The sequence below is a fragment of the Xylaria bambusicola genome (genome assembly GCF_022495145.1).
Source record: "Xylaria bambusicola strain CBS 139988 unplaced genomic scaffold F5B22scaffold_2, whole genome shotgun sequence".
Taxonomy (NCBI): domain Eukaryota; kingdom Fungi; phylum Ascomycota; class Sordariomycetes; order Xylariales; family Xylariaceae; genus Xylaria; species Xylaria bambusicola.
This window is the reverse complement of record NW_025953555.1, coordinates 944,560-962,095: the sequence shown is the minus strand read 5'-3', so window position 1 is coordinate 962,095 and position 17,536 is coordinate 944,560. Positions and strand designations below refer to the sequence as shown.

Sequence of the window (17,536 nt, the reverse complement as noted above, 5' to 3'; positions counted from 1 at the left end):
GGATTAGGCCTAGTGGTGTCGCCGCCTTTGTTCCCTGGTTTTAGCTTACAGTAATGGGGATATGATGTGCCGAAGTCCAGTGAGTGAGTGAGTGAGTGTGTGTGTGAAGGTATTTGTTTATCTAGGCACTACCTCATGTAATGAATGTCACAATTTGAAATCTAACGGCGTGCCGAGAACAAAGCACTGATCAAATGTTGGATGGGTGCTACCTACTATGTGTGGTATCTTGTAGATGGAGCTGATTCACCTTGCCTACCGGTATATTGCCTATCTACCTCATTCAGAAGATGGTCGGTAAAAGTTAGCTGAAAGATTTACTATCCTCTCTCTGTCTTTCTTCCGTCTGGCGTTTGTGCTGCCACCTTCCCATTTCCATGCTTCCATGTTTCCATAACAGTTAGGACAGGCAGACAGACAGCCTTTGATCCGTACCAAGCGCTGGGCCTAAGTAGCACATTGGGTAGATAGATACCTCAGGTAGTTAGTTGGTGGGAATGGATACAGCCAATTTCGGAGGGTCTATCCAGCATTGAACCGAAATGGCTGTATCGATACTCCAGATTTTCGACATCTCCATCAGATACTAACTATTCAACTCCCGAGGTCCTCTTGCAAACTCTTGTAAAGCAGCGTAGCTTTGATACTCATCAGGACTATGGTGAGCCTCATGCTGCAGGTGATTACTTCGTAGGTACCTAGCGTCCAGCGGTGGCACTGCCGGTTATCCAGCTTCCGAGGTACTTGCTAGATACATGTGTACGGTGCGAGTAGGTATTGTACGAGTTACATGATAGGTACCTCCCTAAGTGCTCGACCAGACTCGACGAACAGACTGCCAAGCACCCCCACTAGACATCCGCCCCGCCGCCCCAATAACTCCACTGCAGTGCAGCTGAACTTCTGAAGGTTTAAAAAGTGTTGAGCAGCTCGGCAGGACCTCTAGGTACTCAGTAAGTGTCGAGTGTTAGGCCAACATTAATATCCTAGGGGAGGGGTAGACTGCATAGGTAAAGTACCTAGGTAGTACATGCACACTTAGTGCATCTGTATCTACAGAGGTATGTACTTATGTAGGTACGACCAGATGCACACTGTACTGTACATGTACTGTATCTGGTGGTATTATTTACCACTTGCTAGGTATGCAGGCAGACCCTGTCGTCTCCAGCTCTGTCCACCCAATGGCGAAAAAAACAAAACCCCAAAGGAAGAAAAAAAAAAAAAAAAGCTGAAATATAGCTTCTTGCGCTGACTGTGAGTCGTTGCTTCGTTTTCTGCTTCGTTTTACATATATATGCTTGAATCGCGCCAATTGATCAGACTTACCTAACTTAAAAGTCGGGAGAAGGTTTTCGACTGCAGGCTATTTATGAAGGGTTACCTTATCGTAGCCTTTCCATTGTGCCTAGGTACCCTCTCACTTGCTTTTACTTAGTTAGCTTGCCGAGACTCCAAACAGACGGACAACATTACTTATATCTCCATACCTGCTGCGCCTGGGCATACGGCATACATAATAATATCAAGACCTGTTCTCCAGTTTTTCCTTCATTCATTTTCTACCTCCTACTCTCCCCTCGGCCTCTTCACTTGCCCGATCCTCTCCAAGCAACGCCGTGGTCTCACGACGCCATCGTAAATCTTCTCTCGATGACGCCACACAGGTAGCCGTCGTTGTGGTCTTGTCTTGTTCGATAACAACATATCAACATCCAGCATATATACTCGTTACCACTACTACCACCATCACCACCAACAACAATAATAGCCACCACAACGGCATAATACTTGCCACTGCACATGCGGTACGGCCTCTTCAGCGTCTAGAGTGTAGCGCATATCTTTCTTGCTAGTTTGTGTCTAGCATGTTTATCATCGCCTGAATGCATCGCGGCCCTCGCTCTCTGTTACCTGTGTTTATAGGTTCCGCGGCTCCATATTGTGCCTTGCCGCAGCAATCACTCTCTCCATCGAGGAAAAAAACAACGAGTATTCGACTCCACTTCTCGTCTCGGCATCGGCATTCAAGCTTCTCTAGGCACTTGGCTCTCTTGCGCTCAAGACCGAGCCCTGGACGCGAGGTGCTGCTTCACCTTAGCCCGCTGAAAAGATGGCGTGGGACCACTTGTCGATTACCAAGTCGCACTTGGTGTACATCATCCTGGGCGGCTTCACTTCGCTTTTTATGCTATGCTCCTCATTCATCAAAGAGCGTCTTTACATTGGTGAGGCAACCGTCGCCACCTTGGTGGGCGTCATCTTCGGCCCCCATGCCGCTAACCTCATCAACCCTAACAGTTGGGGAAACACGGACGAGGTAACCCTAGAGTTCTCACGCATTGTCTTGGTTGTCCAATGCTTTGCTGTTGGTGTTGAGTTGCCCAAGTATTATATGGAGAAGCACTGGAAATCCGTCGTCTTTCTACTTTTCCCGGTCATGACATATGGCTGGCTAATTACTAGTCTATTTATATGGTGGCTATTCCCCCTCGACTACCTGGAGAGCCTTGTTGTTGCGGCCTGCGTCACAGCAACTGATCCTGTCCTGGCCTCGTCTGTTGTTGGTAAAGGCAAATTTGCAAAGCGTGTACCCAAACATTTGAGGGATCTGCTTTCCGCCGAGTCTGGTTGCAATGATGGAATGGCCTTCCCTTTCGTATATCTGGCCCTCTATCTGATCCACGACCATCTGGATGCTCGCGAGACCGTATTCCACTGGTTTGTTTATACCATCATCTACGAATGCATCTTCGGCGCTGTTTACGGGTTCCTCATTGGATACATTGCCCGCCATGGTATCAAATATGCTGAAAGACATGATCTCATCGATCGCGAAAGCTTCCTGGTGTTTTACTTCGTGTTGGCCCTTTTCTGCGCTGGCTCAGGTAGTATTCTAGGTGTCGATGATCTGCTCGTTGGATTTGCAGCTGGTGTTGGGTTCTCTAACGACGGTTGGTTCCATGAGAAGACGGAGGAGTCGCACGTCTCCAACGTTATTGACCTGTTGATTAACTTGGCTTATTTCGTCTATCTGGGAACAATCATTCCGTGGGAGATGTACAATGACTTTAGCATAGGCTTATCCGCTTGGAGGCTCACGGTCATGTCGATCTTTGTCATCCTTTTCCGCCGTATTCCGATTATGCTTCTGCTGAAACCCATTATTCCGGATGTGAAAACTTGGCGTGAGGCCCTCTTCGCCGGTCACTTCGGCCCTATCGGCGTCGGCGCCATCTTTGTGGCGATACTCGCTCGCGCCGAACTCGAAACAGAACATACGATACCACTCGCAGAAATCCCGCCAATGGGCACAGAGAATTATCGGGCCATTCTTCTGGTATGGCCGATCGTAACTTTTATGGTCATATCGTCCATTCTCGTTCACGGCTCGTCGATAGCGGTTTTCACACTTGGGAAGCGCATCAATACCCTGTCCCTGACCATGTCATACACTACTGCTCCTGAAGATGGACCTGCTTGGATGAGCCGTCTACCTAGGATCTCCTCACAATCTCGATCGCAAGCACGGACTATGTCTGATACTGACTATGACGATCTCAAGTCTCCAACGTTTCCACCTGGAACGCTTCCACCAACGGGCGTCGCTGGTCAGTTTTTGCGACGTCAGCGTGAGGAGGAAAACCCTAGTCGGGCCGGAAGTCGCGCATCGTCTATAGTCAGTCGACGACGCAGAAAGAAGTGGGATGATGGGATTGGTCCTGGTGGACCGGTTACCCAGTCCGCTATCTTCCCGCAGAGGCGAAGTGCGAGCGACCAAGTTGAGCCAGTGTCACCTATAGATAATGAGAAAATTACTCCACTTTCACCGCACCGAGATGGCTCTCCTACTTCACCTAACGCCCAGGAAGTTGATATTGAAAAGTCTGGAGGGTCTACACCTGAACAGCAACAGAAAGATGGGGAATCGCCACCATTCGCCGTGTATGACGAGGGGGATCATATTGTGATTGAAGATAGAGAAGGCGAGGTTGTAGCCGTCGATAGGACAGCACATGAGTCGGCTTTGCCTAACGTGGAACCCTTGGTTGAAAAGGCGAAGGAGGAAATTCAGAAACCAGGCTGGACATACGACTCGCTTAAGAAGAGTCTTGCAAAATGGCGTGACGAAGAGGCTCAGAAACGAAAGGACAAGACCAAGGAAGAGCGCAAGCATGCACCGGCCCGGGCTTATCAATTCGGCAATACGGTAAGCAATACATGAGCCCTTTTGGAAAGCACATATGACTTACTATTTCTGTAGATTATTGTTGAAGACGAAGACGGCGAGGTCGTCAAGAAGTATGATCTCCCTGCCCAGCGAGGCGAAGGAAGGGACTATGTCGCCACAGGTCTGAAGTATATGGGAATGGGCGGACTAGTGAAGCCAGGGGACAAGGAAGCCAAACCTGTGGAATCATCTCAAGCTGGTCCGGCCGCTGCGACGCAGGCGACACCTGGATCAGCTAAGCGGCCGTCTGTCGTTGGATGGGCAGGATTTGGTCGCTCCGGGAACGTCCAGCAAAGAAATAAGGGCGGCGACTCAGAGACTGGTCACGATCTACATGACGATGACCGTGGAATTCGGTTCACCATAAGCGGCGCTGATAGGCGGATGACCAAGGAAGATTTCCTTAAAGAAGTCCAAAAGCTTGAACGATCGAATCGAGAAGTACCAAGTTCTGTCCAGGCGAAGACCGAAGCCTCGGCCACATCCACACCCGCACCCACACAAATCAGCGGCCCGGCCGTTTTGAATCCGCACATCAGTGTAACGCACGCTAGTGATAGCACCCGTGGCGCGAGCAAATCCCCCTCTCGGCCAATCGACGCTACTGCTGCCGCTGCCTCTGATGATTCTCCCCGCGGACGAAGCGAGACAAAAGACACAGAGGACGTTGAGACAGCTGCAGAGCGTCGACGTCGACTAGCAGCGTTTGCGAGTGTACAGGAAGATGACAACGGTGAGACACCAGCGGAGAGGCGAAGGAGAGAGGCAGCATTAGGGGTTGCCGGCACATCATCAGAAGAGAGCGATAGCGATGACGATGATACACCGAGAGTTCCACCCGAAAGGCGAGGCATCAGATTTGCCGAGGGCCCAGCGAAACGGGCATGAAAGATGGTGATTTAGATACATAGATACCATATAGCTTTTGTGTCTTGTTATTTCATTTTTTCTTGTCATCTTCAGACAGAAGAAGGTGGCTACGGTTCAGGTCTCAATTATACATAGTTCTATAGCGATGCCAAAATGACTGAATGAATCAAATACAAAACTGGGCACTAAAAATATATTTTTTCCTTTAAGCTAAAGGAATGAGTGAATATGATGAATGGTGTAGTGGTATTGTAGAAACCTACCTTTAAGATACATTCCGCAGTTGGGTTGGGCAGCTGTACACCCAGTAGACACCTTACCTAGGTACATAGGTACCTATATATTTGAAGTGGATATGGATAGATACCTATCAAGGTAGAATATACACTTTACATACATATGTACAGATGCAGTGGGGGTTTGTGTATATCGATGATATTACCTTATCGGGCTCACCCACTTTGCGTCACAAGTGCACGAGCCACAGCGGGCAAAAGTTGCTAAGGATGATAAGCATACCCATGCAGCCCCATGCAGCCCCATGTCCTTCTATCCAAGGATTATTGGGACCCGATGATGAATTTTTTGAGACCACTCTGCTTCCAGCTTCTACCCTAGTGGCATCTGATAATTCCTATCAACTCTAGCGATTCTTAGCAAGCTCACGCACACCGTCCCGCCGTCGCTTTTTGCCGCATTCATTCGCATGACAGCGCCCGCCCTGCCCCAAAAAGCAAACGAACAGACGAGAGCTCCACTCAGCGGACGCAGACACAGACACAGACACAATGGTTAAGCTTCAAGAAATCGTCGACGAACATTTCCAGGAGGGCCAGGTAGGGCCCGAGGAAGATGACGCAGACTATACAGACACTGGTACGCTGCGCCTGCCACTGCTCCCCTGACGTCTGGCCTTGGCATAGATTCCCTTGTCTCCTCTAAATCTCTAACGTTTCGTTGTTGTATTTCTCAGATTCCGAAATCTCTGACGAGTCCGAGTACGATCCCACCGACGAGACACTTGCTGAGCGCCTGTATGCCTTGCGCGACATCGTCCCCCCACAGACACGTGGGTACATCTCAAACACAGTCGCTACGGCCGGCAACGCCGTAAAGTCAGTCCTTTCATTTGGCGGCAAATCGTTATGGGTCATCAGTAGCTCGGCGCTGTTGCTGGGTATTCCGTGGGCGCTGGCTTGGGCTGAGGAACAGCAGGTGCTCGAGATGGAAAAGGAGATGAAAATGCGCGAGATGGGTGGAGATGTAAGTTACGCCATCCTTAGAGATGTGTGACGAGCAACCGACTGACAACATACTTTCAGCTTCTTACCGCCGGCACGGGTCAAGACGGCTCCTCGACAGCACAACAGGTTGGCGCAGCGCTTGGTGCGGAGACGAAAGCAGCTCTATAAGTCACCACTGCACCGGCTGTTCTACACTGCTAGTGTACTAAGCTTGCGCACAACTCCTTTCGAGGAGAAAAATTCGCGTCGCCTCACGGCACCTTACGAAATCCGCCCTGTACCATCACATTCCTCGCCTAATATTTGCTCAATGCAAAGTCACTCTCGACTCGCCTAGGACATGCTAATCCTAGCGACTCTGCCTATACAATAGAACGGACGCTCATTTCTGCGTACTCTCTATATGTATTGTTATGCCTAGACGGCTCTTGCGAAAGCTGGTGGCAAGGAAGTCTCATCTCACCGACCGGACAGAATGCTTGCAGGTCCTTGTACCATATTGTTGACGATAAATCTGTGTGGCTTTGATAGAAGGACGGTCTTGGTAGCATAAATGCATGGACTGGTATCGTCCGCCATCACGAATCAACTATTCTTTTAATGACTCACGCCACGCATTTCCCCACTCTTGCTCTGTATGACAGGACGAGAGCCTCGACCGCAACATTCAAAGATGCCTCCTATCTGCCTTACAAGTTTCCTTATGATTCAGTATTGTAACCCGGCGTTCCACTCTTCTAGCTGGATTCGGCACAATAGTAGTAACATGAAGGCCACAATCTTTGCGCTTGTGCAATCGTGAGCAATCACTTAGTGGGCATCTGTAATGGAAGCAAAATTGAATATTACGACTGCGTATAATGCAAGGCATCTAGGGAAAATTCTTGTACAAACAAGCAGCAAGCCACTGCCGAAAGAAAACTAGCGGGCTTCTGCTGTATGCTTCCTTAGCCAAGACGTTTGACTCACTGAGTTTCCTCTACAAGTTACGTCAATGTTTCGCAGTACAACATCGTCGACCCTTTTACCGTATAAGCTCTGCCTTCAAATGTGCAGTCTAAATCGAGCACAACAGATCGGTTAACTATTTGGCCTGTCAGCATAATCTTTCCCGCGATTATATATGAGGTTATTGTTCTGATGTACTACTTTGGGAATCGGGAGCGAAAATGGAAAGTACTCGGTGGTTAGATCCGGAGTTAACACGCAATAGAGAATGTGAACTGCTCACCGTAACATTGCGCTGTCTTCTGGTTATGCAGATCGTACATGCTGTAGTCGCGATCGGAGTAAATGGCTGCGGATATAAATCAGATCATCAGAAGTTTCATGTGAGTTCCTCCTATGTTCTTCTCGCAGAAGATATACGTACTCTGATGACCTGGCCAGAACTTCCCCGTGTTGAACTCAACAACCTCGAGCGGGTCCCGGTACAACGGGAACCCGACGTCGTCGCTAGGATCGAAGCGCACCCCTAGCTTATCGCCGCTCACGTCGTCTCTGTCGGGCCAGATGCCCGAGTCGTATGTCGCCTCGTCACATTGCCAGCTGGGTAGCCCTTGTGGAGTTGTGAAGACGCCGCCGGCTTGATGCCGGTATTGGGGGTCGTAGCTGTCAAATTTCATGTACGTAAGCCAGAAGTTGGATGGTTGGGAGAGGCTTGGGTTGAAGATGATGAAGAGGGAGAATAGCAGCGAGAGGTACATTGTTGTTCAGGGCTATATTGGACAGGGATTTTGAGATTTTTCGAGCGGCTCTTTCAAGACGGAATTAAGATTGATAAACAGAGAAGAAGACAGCTTAAGATACATATAAATGGGACAAAGGCATCGTGGGCGTATTATACCATCTTTAAGCTACGTTGTGCCAGGTTCTGAAAGGCGAATAGGGGAGGGGATGTGTTTGATAGGCTAAATGACAAGTATTGTTCGACAATGGCTCTCTGAGTAGCATGGCTATGAAAACTGCAGTTGTGTATCAACTGACTCTAGTTTGTAGCATGTAGAAGATCACACCGTTCTCTACGTCTGACTTGTAACCCTGGAGGCTAACGTCAACTTGAAGATTTGGGATCATGTGTTTGATACGAGCTGTCTATCACCGGATAGATACGTATCCTTCACAACAATGACGCGGCCAGTAGCACACACCTTGGTGGTACTTTTGAACTGACGTTATGGAAAAATATTCTCAATACACAAGCACAACAGAAATCTGCGTACGATGGCGTGATGTAGTTCGGCGCGCAAGTCTTGTGTGACGCACCGTATTGTTCTCGAAGGTCTACTTACAAGGGGAGCCAGAAGCGCGGTAGAGAAATGACAAGCTATAATCAATATTAAGAGACTCGAACTTGGTCATGTATTGCTTGAAATCAATGCCATTACTGCTTTATTCATAGGCATTGGGATGTTTACTATGTTCATATATTCAAGCAAGGGCCAAATAGTATCATTCATGAGCCATTTCGATGGTTTTAAGAGTATCTTTCTATTAGAAACCTGCTTTCTGTAGAAAGGCCTGAGGTTCTTCAGACCGCATATCTTCATTTATGTCTAAGTCTGCTTGATAACGGTGTCTATCTTAAACGCAGTTTTATGCCTTGTCTTAGCCATTGTTATGCTGTGCCAGTTCTGAAGCCAGTTCCACAAACCTCCCCGTTAGCCTAAAGCGTTTATCCTATGCCTCCCAAGATGTTATACTTCTCCAGCATGGCGCAATCGGAAACGCCTGTAGTACTCTCGAGCGCTTCGAGCAGGACAAACGCTCTTTCTCGGCGTCGCACTCGGATAGAATCAAGTCACGTCAGATAACAGTTGTCCCAGTCACTTCGATAAACTCTTGCAAATTATCTACTTCTTGGTATCACCTTGCTATCATTTGGTATCCTACTTCTAGATAGACATGTGTGTCTTGCTCACCTAATCAAGTCAAGACGCTCGTCCACTATATGAGCTAATCCGCAATCCCATCGTCAAAGCTTAAGCACTTACCGTACAATCTGAAATACTTGCGGTCATTGTGTCTTATGATAATATTCGCTGATAAATCGCCAATGGGTGCGATTATCAGGAAGATCACGGCATTTGAAGACCACGAGAGCTGGAAGGGGTAGTGTGTGATAAAGATTAAAGAGGCGATCAAGCTCAACAAATCATCCGATGTGTTCAATGGTCTCGTGAACCGAGCCGGGAAGGTCCTTCAGGATCCTCTCGATGTACTAGATATCGTTGCCGGTATCGCCGGCATCGATTATCACACCTGTGCAAAATACTGCTCATACGAGCAACTATCGACCGTTTTCAGTTTCAAGGTATTTTCGACGGGGGCAAGCAACTATCTTCTGCCTTGGGTTGCCCTTACCGCACAATTACCATTTGAAACGGGCGAAAATAAGATAATAGCCAACGTGGTGAGTTTCTGCTATGCCGTAGGTAGCCCTATGCTCATTACGTACTCTCTAGCGACGACAATTCTCAACTAGCATTGGCTTTGAGGAAAGTTTCGGAAGCTAGAAGCCTTGGATCGACCGCTAAATCCGACAAGTAAAAGTGTTCGGATATTTCTCCAGGAAAGACAACAGCTTCCATTACAACTATCCTAAAAGAGCGGGAGTCTAGCTAGCCTCATTATCCTATCCGATAATGCTGATTGGTGGGAGAAGTTGAAGATAAACATTCTCCTTACGCGGAGAGGCGTGACATTGTCGCTGATTGCGCAGATTCTAGTCGCAGTCCTATCTTGGATATTAACGGCCATTTTGGCTATCATATCCTCGTTAGGTGATGCATCTGGAGCTTGCCGGCTTCTACAACAATTGCTGGTGTGACAGCACATACTTAAGTAAGGGTGCCGCAGGTTGGATCCTCCTCTTCGTTGTTTCGAATCATACGACGCAAGCAACAACAGCGCCCTGGGTTGGTAGCGTGTTCCTCAGCGCCTTCGTCGGTGCAAGTAGTTGTGGCCTGTTCTGGCTCTACTGTCGAGGCAATCGGGCTTGATATGGTAAACATAGCCCGTTGCCTATCTTGGCGTTGCAGATATTATAAGAAATAAAATGTGTAATTATTCATATCTCATTCCTGCGATCTGGTGTATCAACTTAGGTTAGATGGGTCTTAGGTAGGTACTCTACCTATGTAGATACCTGTATGTAGGTACCTGGTAGGCTTATTGATAGGTACCTACCTACCTAGGTACCTAGATAGGCAGCGTAGGGTGGTGCTTAGCGGCTAGTTACCTGCCCCGGCTTAGCGGTGTCGCGCTGCAAACACCAGTCTCCAATGCTACGATTCTTTGCATTAGGTAGGCACTCGATGGAAGCGACACAATCTGATACAACGCAGTCAAAAGTCAAAGGGATGAATAGTTAACAGCTAATTTCATTAACGTTCAGTTAAGTTCAACTCTATGTTGCAAGTCGGAGTCCTACAGTGGTGAAGACAAACGGCGGTTTCGGATTTTAAGTGCCTTTTATCATTGTTGAGCGTTTGGCAGGATGAATAGAAAAGACCAGAACACACTTATGGGTAAGTTTAAGCAATACTCCTCTTCCACCTCCTTCGATCACCACCTGGCCGAGTAGTCACATGTACGCGTTCCTTTGCGCTGAGATTGCGGGCTTCCAATGAAACAATCCTCACCGCACACCCGAGTCCACACACACAATAGTCTCATCACTCCTGGCGATGAGGAGAACCGGGGAGAACCAACGGGTTGCTGAGTTCGCTCGGCCACAATCATGTCTTATATAACGACGGCTCGCAAGTCCTGAATCCCAAGTAGTCTCTTGTAAACAGCAAAAAAGTCATTCTTATTGCGATTGAGACAAGTTCAGGCCCCATCCAAATACACGGCTTTGCTTTTATAATGGCTCCTCAGATAAATCACGTGGGAACTTCGACAAACAATAGGCAAGACAGAATTCTTGTTGCTGGTAACGATGGCGATGCTTAGAAAGCACCTGTCCCACCTATCAATGAGCCCATTCACCCGGAACTGGGCAATGGTGGTACTATTGGGCTCGATGTTGTAGAAGCCAAGGAGGAAGCATTCGATGGCCAAAGAGAAGAGAAAGGGCCTCGGCAAGCTTCCGATACCGATAATGGCACTCTAGCTAAGCCTTCTGCCTCTGCCCAAAGCTTTTCGTCGAATCCAACTTCAGCAAATTATGACCAGGAAGGGCTGGTCAATGCTCTTCTTGATATAAACATCGCAGCCTTGCACCGAGATGCCACCAGGAGAAACAAAGACACAATCCTGTCTACTGGCTATATCCGCCCTCACCCGCCCTCCAAAGAACTCTGGGATCAAGTCAAGCGCGTCCACGAAGAGTTTCCACTCCCACCAGCACCAGAAAAGAAGAAAGAAACAATGCCCCCTGCTAACAAGTCCATTCCGTTAGACCGGCATAATCGAACTATGGCCGCGATCCTCACACGCTTCCGCAACATGGTGCTCGCCGCCACCGAACCGCTTCCTACCGCTGCCGCGATTCCACAGGCGTCTCTCAATGCCATGACTATGAACAATGAAGTCTCTGCGCTGGTATGTAGGATCTAATTAGCATCCCTATTTCAAACCCCCCAAGATTCCCATTATTATTTCACCACTACTACCATATCCGTTTCTATCTACTTCCATTCTCTTGACTCCGTCATTTCAGTCCTTACTTTTGGTCTAACATAACACATGCGATACTAATGTATACACGGTTATAGATTAAAGAGGTTGAGAACCTGCTAGCGTTAAATCGCGAGATCAAGCAGCTATGGATAGCCGGCCCACTGCGCAAGCCAGGTGATGCTAGCGAGGTGAGCCGTGAGAAGGAGATCGACGAGAAAGCCGCACGCGTCTCCGATCTTTACAATACCCTCCTTGAACTGGAGAGGAAAACAGCCAAGAAAAGCCATGCCCAGCAAGGCATCGACCCCTCTGCCGACATGGATGTGAAGAAAGAGCAAGGCGAGTCCCATATCAAGCAGGAAGGGGGCAGCTCAGCTTAGGACTATGGGACTGAGAGGGACGGGAATGATGTCGACGTATTTAAGGCAGAAACTAGGCTGGAAGATCGGGAGCACCGTCCTAGAATCTAGGTGAAGACCTATGTCTATACAGCTGATGACGGTATGGGTATTTGTAGTCACTTCACCATCAAGACACGAAGATACACGCATCATAAGATGGAGGTTAAGATTGGGTATAACGACACCATGGTGGATAGATTGTGAGGTATACCTATTTCAGTAATAACATTTCAGTAATAGTTGTCTGCAGTAGTATTTCCTCGCGTGCTACAAGAAACGCGCACGTAAAAGCAGCGCATGCAAATCGCAAGGCGCCGCTACAATCTAGTCTTAGTGAGCGGTATGCTGTGCGTTGCACCGAAATCCATTGTATCTCTATTGTTCAGGGAATACACGAAATATATGTACGTATAGATAGGAAGATCAATGCAGTGCATATAGACAATAGTCTGCTGGGGTATCTCTCTAGCCTTCCTCGCCTCCCGGGTTCTCGCCCTCATCACCTAGCTCGTTTTCCAGTTCCTTTGGAACAGAGTCACCTGGCCCCTCTCTTTGATACAAGCCTTCTAGATTCCCTGACGTAACCCACAAGAAGTAATCGCTCCTGAAGGTATCTATCTGGTTAAAGAACAGATGGAACCTATTGATCTAGTTAGAAACCAAGCTGGGTGGCGGACGGCAAAGGAATAATAGCATGCTTGAAGAAAAGGAAAATGAATAGGAGACTTACGCATTCTCCTGCTCTTCAAGTTCAAAGATGCGACGATAGATATGCTCCTCTTTGAACGCCTGTATCTCCTTTTCGTGGTTCGAGAAACTAAGTGCCTCCAAGTTGAGACTCTCAGTAGCACGTTTATTGTAGGTATCAAACACGGGACGCTCGAGAAGCAGTCCAAGACTGGGTGCTTTGGGGATGCTGATGCGGGAGGCCGAGTAGCTCTCCTCGAAGCGAGACCATGGAGTAGCGCACCTCACGGCTAGGACAGCCATGCCAACCATCTTGCGAATTTGGTGCATCATAAATGATTGGCCGTGAACTTTTAGGGAGAGCCATTGGGTATCGTTGATCTGGATTGGCTCGCGATTCACAACAAACGACTTGATCGTTCTCTTGGAAGAGGGATCTCCATGAGACTTCAGTATTGTATAGTTATGGTAATTCTTAGTGCCGAGGTAATGATCTAGTGATTTTTGTAGCTGCTCCAAGCGATCCGGCGTCACTCGATACCGCCGCTTAGCGGCGATGTACGCAGCCTTGATCTCTTTTAAAGCCTTTTCGACTGGGCTCTGCTCCTTTATCTTTGGCTGCCCTTTGGATTGAAGAACTGTCGCTTCCTCTGTTGTCACCTTAGCTGCAGCCTTGACATCATCAGTATCCATAGCGTTGGTCGCCTCCGAATCGACGGCCCGTGTATCCGTGACCGAAATTTCCCCTTCGCTGGTTTTTGGGTCATTTGCGGCACTGCTATCTGTCTTGCCGCTGGTCTTAGTCGCGTCTGTTTGGGAGCCAGATGCTTGTTCCGTATCCCTGTCAGGTGAATGAATACGCTGTTTCACTACTTCTCGAACGTCGGGATCTAAATTGTCTAGTATCGGCTGGATGTAAGTCTTGTCGACGTCATCCCAGTAGTCTTTGGCTTCCCCCATGCGCTCTGCGTATTCATCCTCCAAACCATTTTCTTTAAGCGATTGCAAAACCTTTCTTCCTAAGAAGCTTTCCGGGTGGGGTGGCAACAAGCAGTAACTTGGCATTAGGTATTCGTACCATCGGGAATCGCATGATGCGTAGCAGCTAAATGCGTTGTTCGTACGTTGGATGCCCCAGACACGAATTTGGGGAGGGAGGTTCTCGTTGATTTTCTGAACGATATCTGGGTCTTCAATAATCAACTTAAGCGAAACCATGTTACCGGCAGCATGTACACCTTTATCAGTCCTTGCACATCGCACGAAACTCGATTTTTTAGGATCATTGGCGTTGGCTTTGGATATAGCCTTAGCAGCAACAAAGGCAGCGAAGAGATCTCCCTCGATTGTCTTCAGATCATGGTTGATTTGAAGTCCGTGGTAACCGGTGCCAGCATACCCTATCAGGACAGCAACCTTGCGCTTTGGACGACGCTCCTCAGCTGCAATTTCATCTTCGGGAAACTGTATTTTCATGTAGCTAGGCCCCGAGTTGCGACCACTCTCTTCATCTCGCTCGAATTTCCTACGTTTCCGATCTCGCCAGTCAACCGAGTCTTTGCCGTTGTCGGCGCCTCTAGTGTAGCGTCCTGGTTAGTAAGTGTTGGTCTGGCTTCTAGAATGAACAAACCATGAAGATGGCAACTTACTTGTTTCTCTCATTGCGGCCAAAATCTCTAGTGCGTTTGCCCCCTCTCCCGCGGTCGCCCCTCTTGCCACCACGGAATTGCCCATTATGCCGCTGGCCATTACGGTCCCGCGACTTGTTAGCATCAGAATCCACCGATGTTGCAGCGGTCGGTGTTGACGTTGGCTCATTGGAAGATGTCTGGGTAGCAGGGAAGTCATGTCGGCCTGGCCGATCAATCGAATCAATTTCTGCTGCCATTTCGAGGTGCAAGCGTGGAAGCAAATTCGCATCGTCAAATCGCGAACTGCGTTGAGAATTGAATGAAGGAGTCCAATTGTTTGGGAGCTTGATCGCAAAATGGCAGAAGATGTTATCGATAACAGTAGGAGGACACAACCCCACGTACAACACGCTACCTATGTACCTACCTAGGTAGGTAGGTACCAAGGGGTACTTAGTACTTCCAATACCCAGATTCAGATCACCTACTCAGTACAGTAGCCTAACCGTGACAACTTGGCATGCTCTTGAATTTTCCCGTTACTATCAATACGGAAATTTTGTTAATAATAGGTATCCTAGTAAAAAACTACAGACTCTCAGATATATATCAGCTTAGATCATCTCCGCATGCATGAAGTGTAAGATGGGAGTTTTGTGGCTTTTCATTTGGATCGACTAGGCATCACAACCAAGCCCAATGACGTACAGTAGTATCACTAAAATATTCAACAAGAGTCATATCTTCGGCCCTTTTCTAAGACAACATCTTTTGGACGAATCTGGAACTTCGCGCTCCTACCTAATAAGAAAGTAATAACTATAGCATTGCAAGTTAATATGATATCTCTCGGAGCATCTCAAATCTGCTTCATTCGTGATCAGACAGATTCATCGGCTTAGCTGTTGTTGGCCACCGCCACACTAAGTTTTGCCAATATTAGAAGCATTGAGTCACGGAATCCAACAGACGCTTATGGGCAATTCCTCATAATCACAAGCTTGCATCCCCCGTTTCAACAAATACGTCTCGCCATACAATGACAGTTGTTGCTCATAGGCTGCGACGGTTGCCTTGTCGTGAGCTAAGCGTGGATCATCAAGTGACTTGGTCGCCAAGGATATCGACCAATCAACTTACACGCTGAAAGCGACGGCATGCCTTCGGCTTCCGTCGCCTCAAATCCAGGCCCGGTCAGCTTGTTAGATCGGCAACGTTGAATCACCAACAGCTAGGTATCCAGCGTAACCGATATGTACAATCAGACATGTAGCACGTAGTAGAATAAAGGGCAACTGTTCCCTCGATGCCCTTCATTGCTTTCCCTGTTCACCAACACTCTAATCGCACGTGCTTCTGGTTCCATGCCTGAATGTGGCCAACTCTTACGCCCTTATTTTGACAAGTATCTTGATGAGCTCTGCCTCGGGCTAGAAAACACTAGTTTCTGAGTTGTACTATAAAACTAGCATTACACATCATGATTCTCTCGCCTCGTCATACTCCTAAGTCTAGGTACTTAGCACCTGGCTCAAGTCCAGCAATAACTGGCCGCAGATACCGCAATGGTCTGAAGGCTGAGCAGCAGCTGAAACCTTTGCCCTATATCCGCAAGGGATCTGTGAGTTATCCCAGCTCGTTACTTTCATGACAGTTTGCACACCCATAAGAACAACACTGACTGGAAACTCGCCAACAGCAGTTAAGACCAAAGCATATCACATGTCGTCGGAAAACACATATAGTCCGCATAGGATGGGATGGTGACGAGCGGGAAGACGGTCGCCGATTAGCGTCTGATCCAACCGTCATGTTATCCGGCGAAGGACAACGCCGTACGCCCCGTCTCGAGCGACAAGAGGCTTTCCGTGCCCCTCACAATTGGGAAGATGACGCTATTGACGACGTCGCGCTCTATCGTTTAGGCATATTATATGACGACGGCGATAGCAATAACCCACACGTGCGCGGATCAGGCTTCTGCCTCGATGCTATCGTGCATACAGAACCCACCTATTCGATTCGCCCCGCAAAGCGGGCAAGGAAAACTCATATCCCTCAACTGAAAGAAGAGGATTTGCATCTTTCAGTCAATCTACTGTCTACGTATCTTACCGAGGACAGTGCTGTTGCTCATTTCCTCGAGTCCATACGAGACGAGGTGCCCGTATGGTTACATAGAGGTGAATACGAGGTCCCCCGAGTATCAGCCGTGCCTCTCTCTATGATTGAAGAGCTCGTTGAGAGTGCCACACACTCGCGCGGACCAGCCGCGGCGAGCGATTTTCCCGAATTAGTTTCCGATGTAGAAGAGGACGAAGTCGACGAAGAGTCTGAAGAGGGTGATGATTGGGCGTTGGTATCGGATCCCAGGGCCAATGCCGTGTCAATGGTCACCGATATTGATGTGGCCATAGATGATAGAGAACTAGTGAGTCCGGTCGATGGTGCCTGGGTCTTTATTGCTGGAGACGACTCGGAACAAGTCCGCTTATGATATGGTGAGATGGTGAGATGGTTATCTCTCATCATAATCATAAAAGCCCTGGATCTCGACCCTGATTGTGTACTTGCTGTTTCGAATATACAACATGCTGGTCCTTCGAACCAAGCTTCAGGTGTCGGCCTGGAAGCTCTGTACGATGTTGTTGGGGGGATAAACAAACATGGAAAGAGGGGAATATAGGGGATAGCGGCGCCCGGAAGGCTATATGAGCTCGCCGCTTATGGCTGCATGTGCATCTTGCATTGGGTCTGGGTCTGTTTATGGCGGTTTCGGGGGGGGGGGGGGGGGGGGGGGGGGGGGGTTTTTTTATAAGAAACCGAAAACACTGTGGGGTTAAAAAA

General features: G+C 48.3%; 7 protein-coding genes across 7 annotated transcripts; 5 read left to right on the top strand and 2 right to left on the bottom strand.

Annotated features, from left to right (window-relative positions):
- The first annotated feature begins 1,959 nt into the window (after positions 1-1,959).
- Positions 1,960-5,380, top strand: F5B22DRAFT_157209 (alkali metal cation/H+ antiporter Nha1 C terminus-domain-containing protein). Its single transcript, XM_047969210.1, has 2 exons — positions 1,960-4,210; positions 4,265-5,380. The coding sequence occupies exons 1-2, from the start codon at positions 2,114-2,116 to the stop codon at positions 5,117-5,119; spliced, it is 2,952 nt and encodes a 983-aa protein (XP_047835786.1). The 5' UTR covers positions 1,960-2,113; the 3' UTR covers positions 5,120-5,380.
- Positions 5,381-5,889: 509 nt separating this feature from the next.
- F5B22DRAFT_641568 (mitochondrial outer membrane translocase complex, subunit Tom22) lies at positions 5,890-6,513 on the top strand (the record flags this gene model as incomplete). Its single annotated transcript, XM_047978007.1, has 3 exons — positions 5,890-5,977; positions 6,075-6,364; positions 6,424-6,513. The coding sequence occupies 3 exons, from the start codon at positions 5,890-5,892 to the stop codon at positions 6,511-6,513; spliced, it is 468 nt and encodes a 155-aa protein (XP_047835785.1).
- Positions 6,514-7,544: 1,031 nt separating this feature from the next.
- Positions 7,545-8,051, bottom strand: F5B22DRAFT_641567 (uncharacterized protein; the record flags this gene model as incomplete). The annotated part of the gene is made up of 2 exons (XM_047978006.1): positions 7,545-7,642; positions 7,718-8,051. 2 exons carry the CDS (start codon positions 8,049-8,051, stop codon positions 7,545-7,547), a joined length of 432 nt encoding a protein of 143 aa, XP_047835784.1.
- A 1,904-nt stretch (positions 8,052-9,955) lies between these two features.
- F5B22DRAFT_585684 (uncharacterized protein) lies at positions 9,956-10,439 on the top strand. The gene has a single exon (XM_047973512.1). It carries the CDS (start codon positions 10,131-10,133, stop codon positions 10,344-10,346), a length of 216 nt encoding a protein of 71 aa, XP_047835783.1. The 5' UTR covers positions 9,956-10,130; the 3' UTR covers positions 10,347-10,439.
- A 775-nt stretch (positions 10,440-11,214) lies between these two features.
- Positions 11,215-12,519, top strand: F5B22DRAFT_655585 (uncharacterized protein; the record flags this gene model as incomplete). The annotated part of the gene is made up of 3 exons (XM_047979896.1): positions 11,215-11,235; positions 11,302-11,892; positions 12,066-12,519. 3 exons carry the CDS (start codon positions 11,215-11,217, stop codon positions 12,348-12,350), a joined length of 897 nt encoding a protein of 298 aa, XP_047835782.1. The 3' UTR covers positions 12,351-12,519.
- A 317-nt stretch (positions 12,520-12,836) lies between these two features.
- Positions 12,837-14,946, bottom strand: F5B22DRAFT_632905 (pseudouridine synthase; the record flags this gene model as incomplete). The annotated part of the gene is made up of 3 exons (XM_047976760.1): positions 12,837-13,011; positions 13,102-14,634; positions 14,708-14,946. The coding sequence occupies 3 exons, from the start codon at positions 14,944-14,946 to the stop codon at positions 12,837-12,839; spliced, it is 1,947 nt and encodes a 648-aa protein (XP_047835781.1).
- A 612-nt stretch (positions 14,947-15,558) lies between these two features.
- F5B22DRAFT_157082 (uncharacterized protein) lies at positions 15,559-17,205 on the top strand. Its single transcript, XM_047969209.1, has 2 exons — positions 15,559-16,310; positions 16,389-17,205. Exons 1-2 carry the CDS (start codon positions 16,170-16,172, stop codon positions 17,184-17,186), a joined length of 939 nt encoding a protein of 312 aa, XP_047835780.1. The 5' UTR covers positions 15,559-16,169; the 3' UTR covers positions 17,187-17,205.
- Positions 17,206-17,536: the final 331 nt, after the last annotated feature.

Excerpts from the sequence above, each read along its gene's own strand:
- F5B22DRAFT_157209 (XM_047969210.1), top strand. The coding sequence starts at position 2,114 with ATGGCGTGGGACCACTTGTCGATTACCAAGTCGCACTTGGTGTACATC. Across the intron at positions 4,211-4,264 it reads CTTATCAATTCGGCAATACG|ATTATTGTTGAAGACGAAGA; the intron begins GTAAGCAATACA and ends CTATTTCTGTAG.
- F5B22DRAFT_585684 (XM_047973512.1), top strand. The coding sequence starts at position 10,131 with ATGCATCTGGAGCTTGCCGGCTTCTACAACAATTGCTGGTGTGACAGC.
- F5B22DRAFT_157082 (XM_047969209.1), top strand. The coding sequence starts at position 16,170 with ATGATTCTCTCGCCTCGTCATACTCCTAAGTCTAGGTACTTAGCACCT. Across the intron at positions 16,311-16,388 it reads CCTATATCCGCAAGGGATCT|CAGTTAAGACCAAAGCATAT; the intron begins GTGAGTTATCCC and ends ACTCGCCAACAG.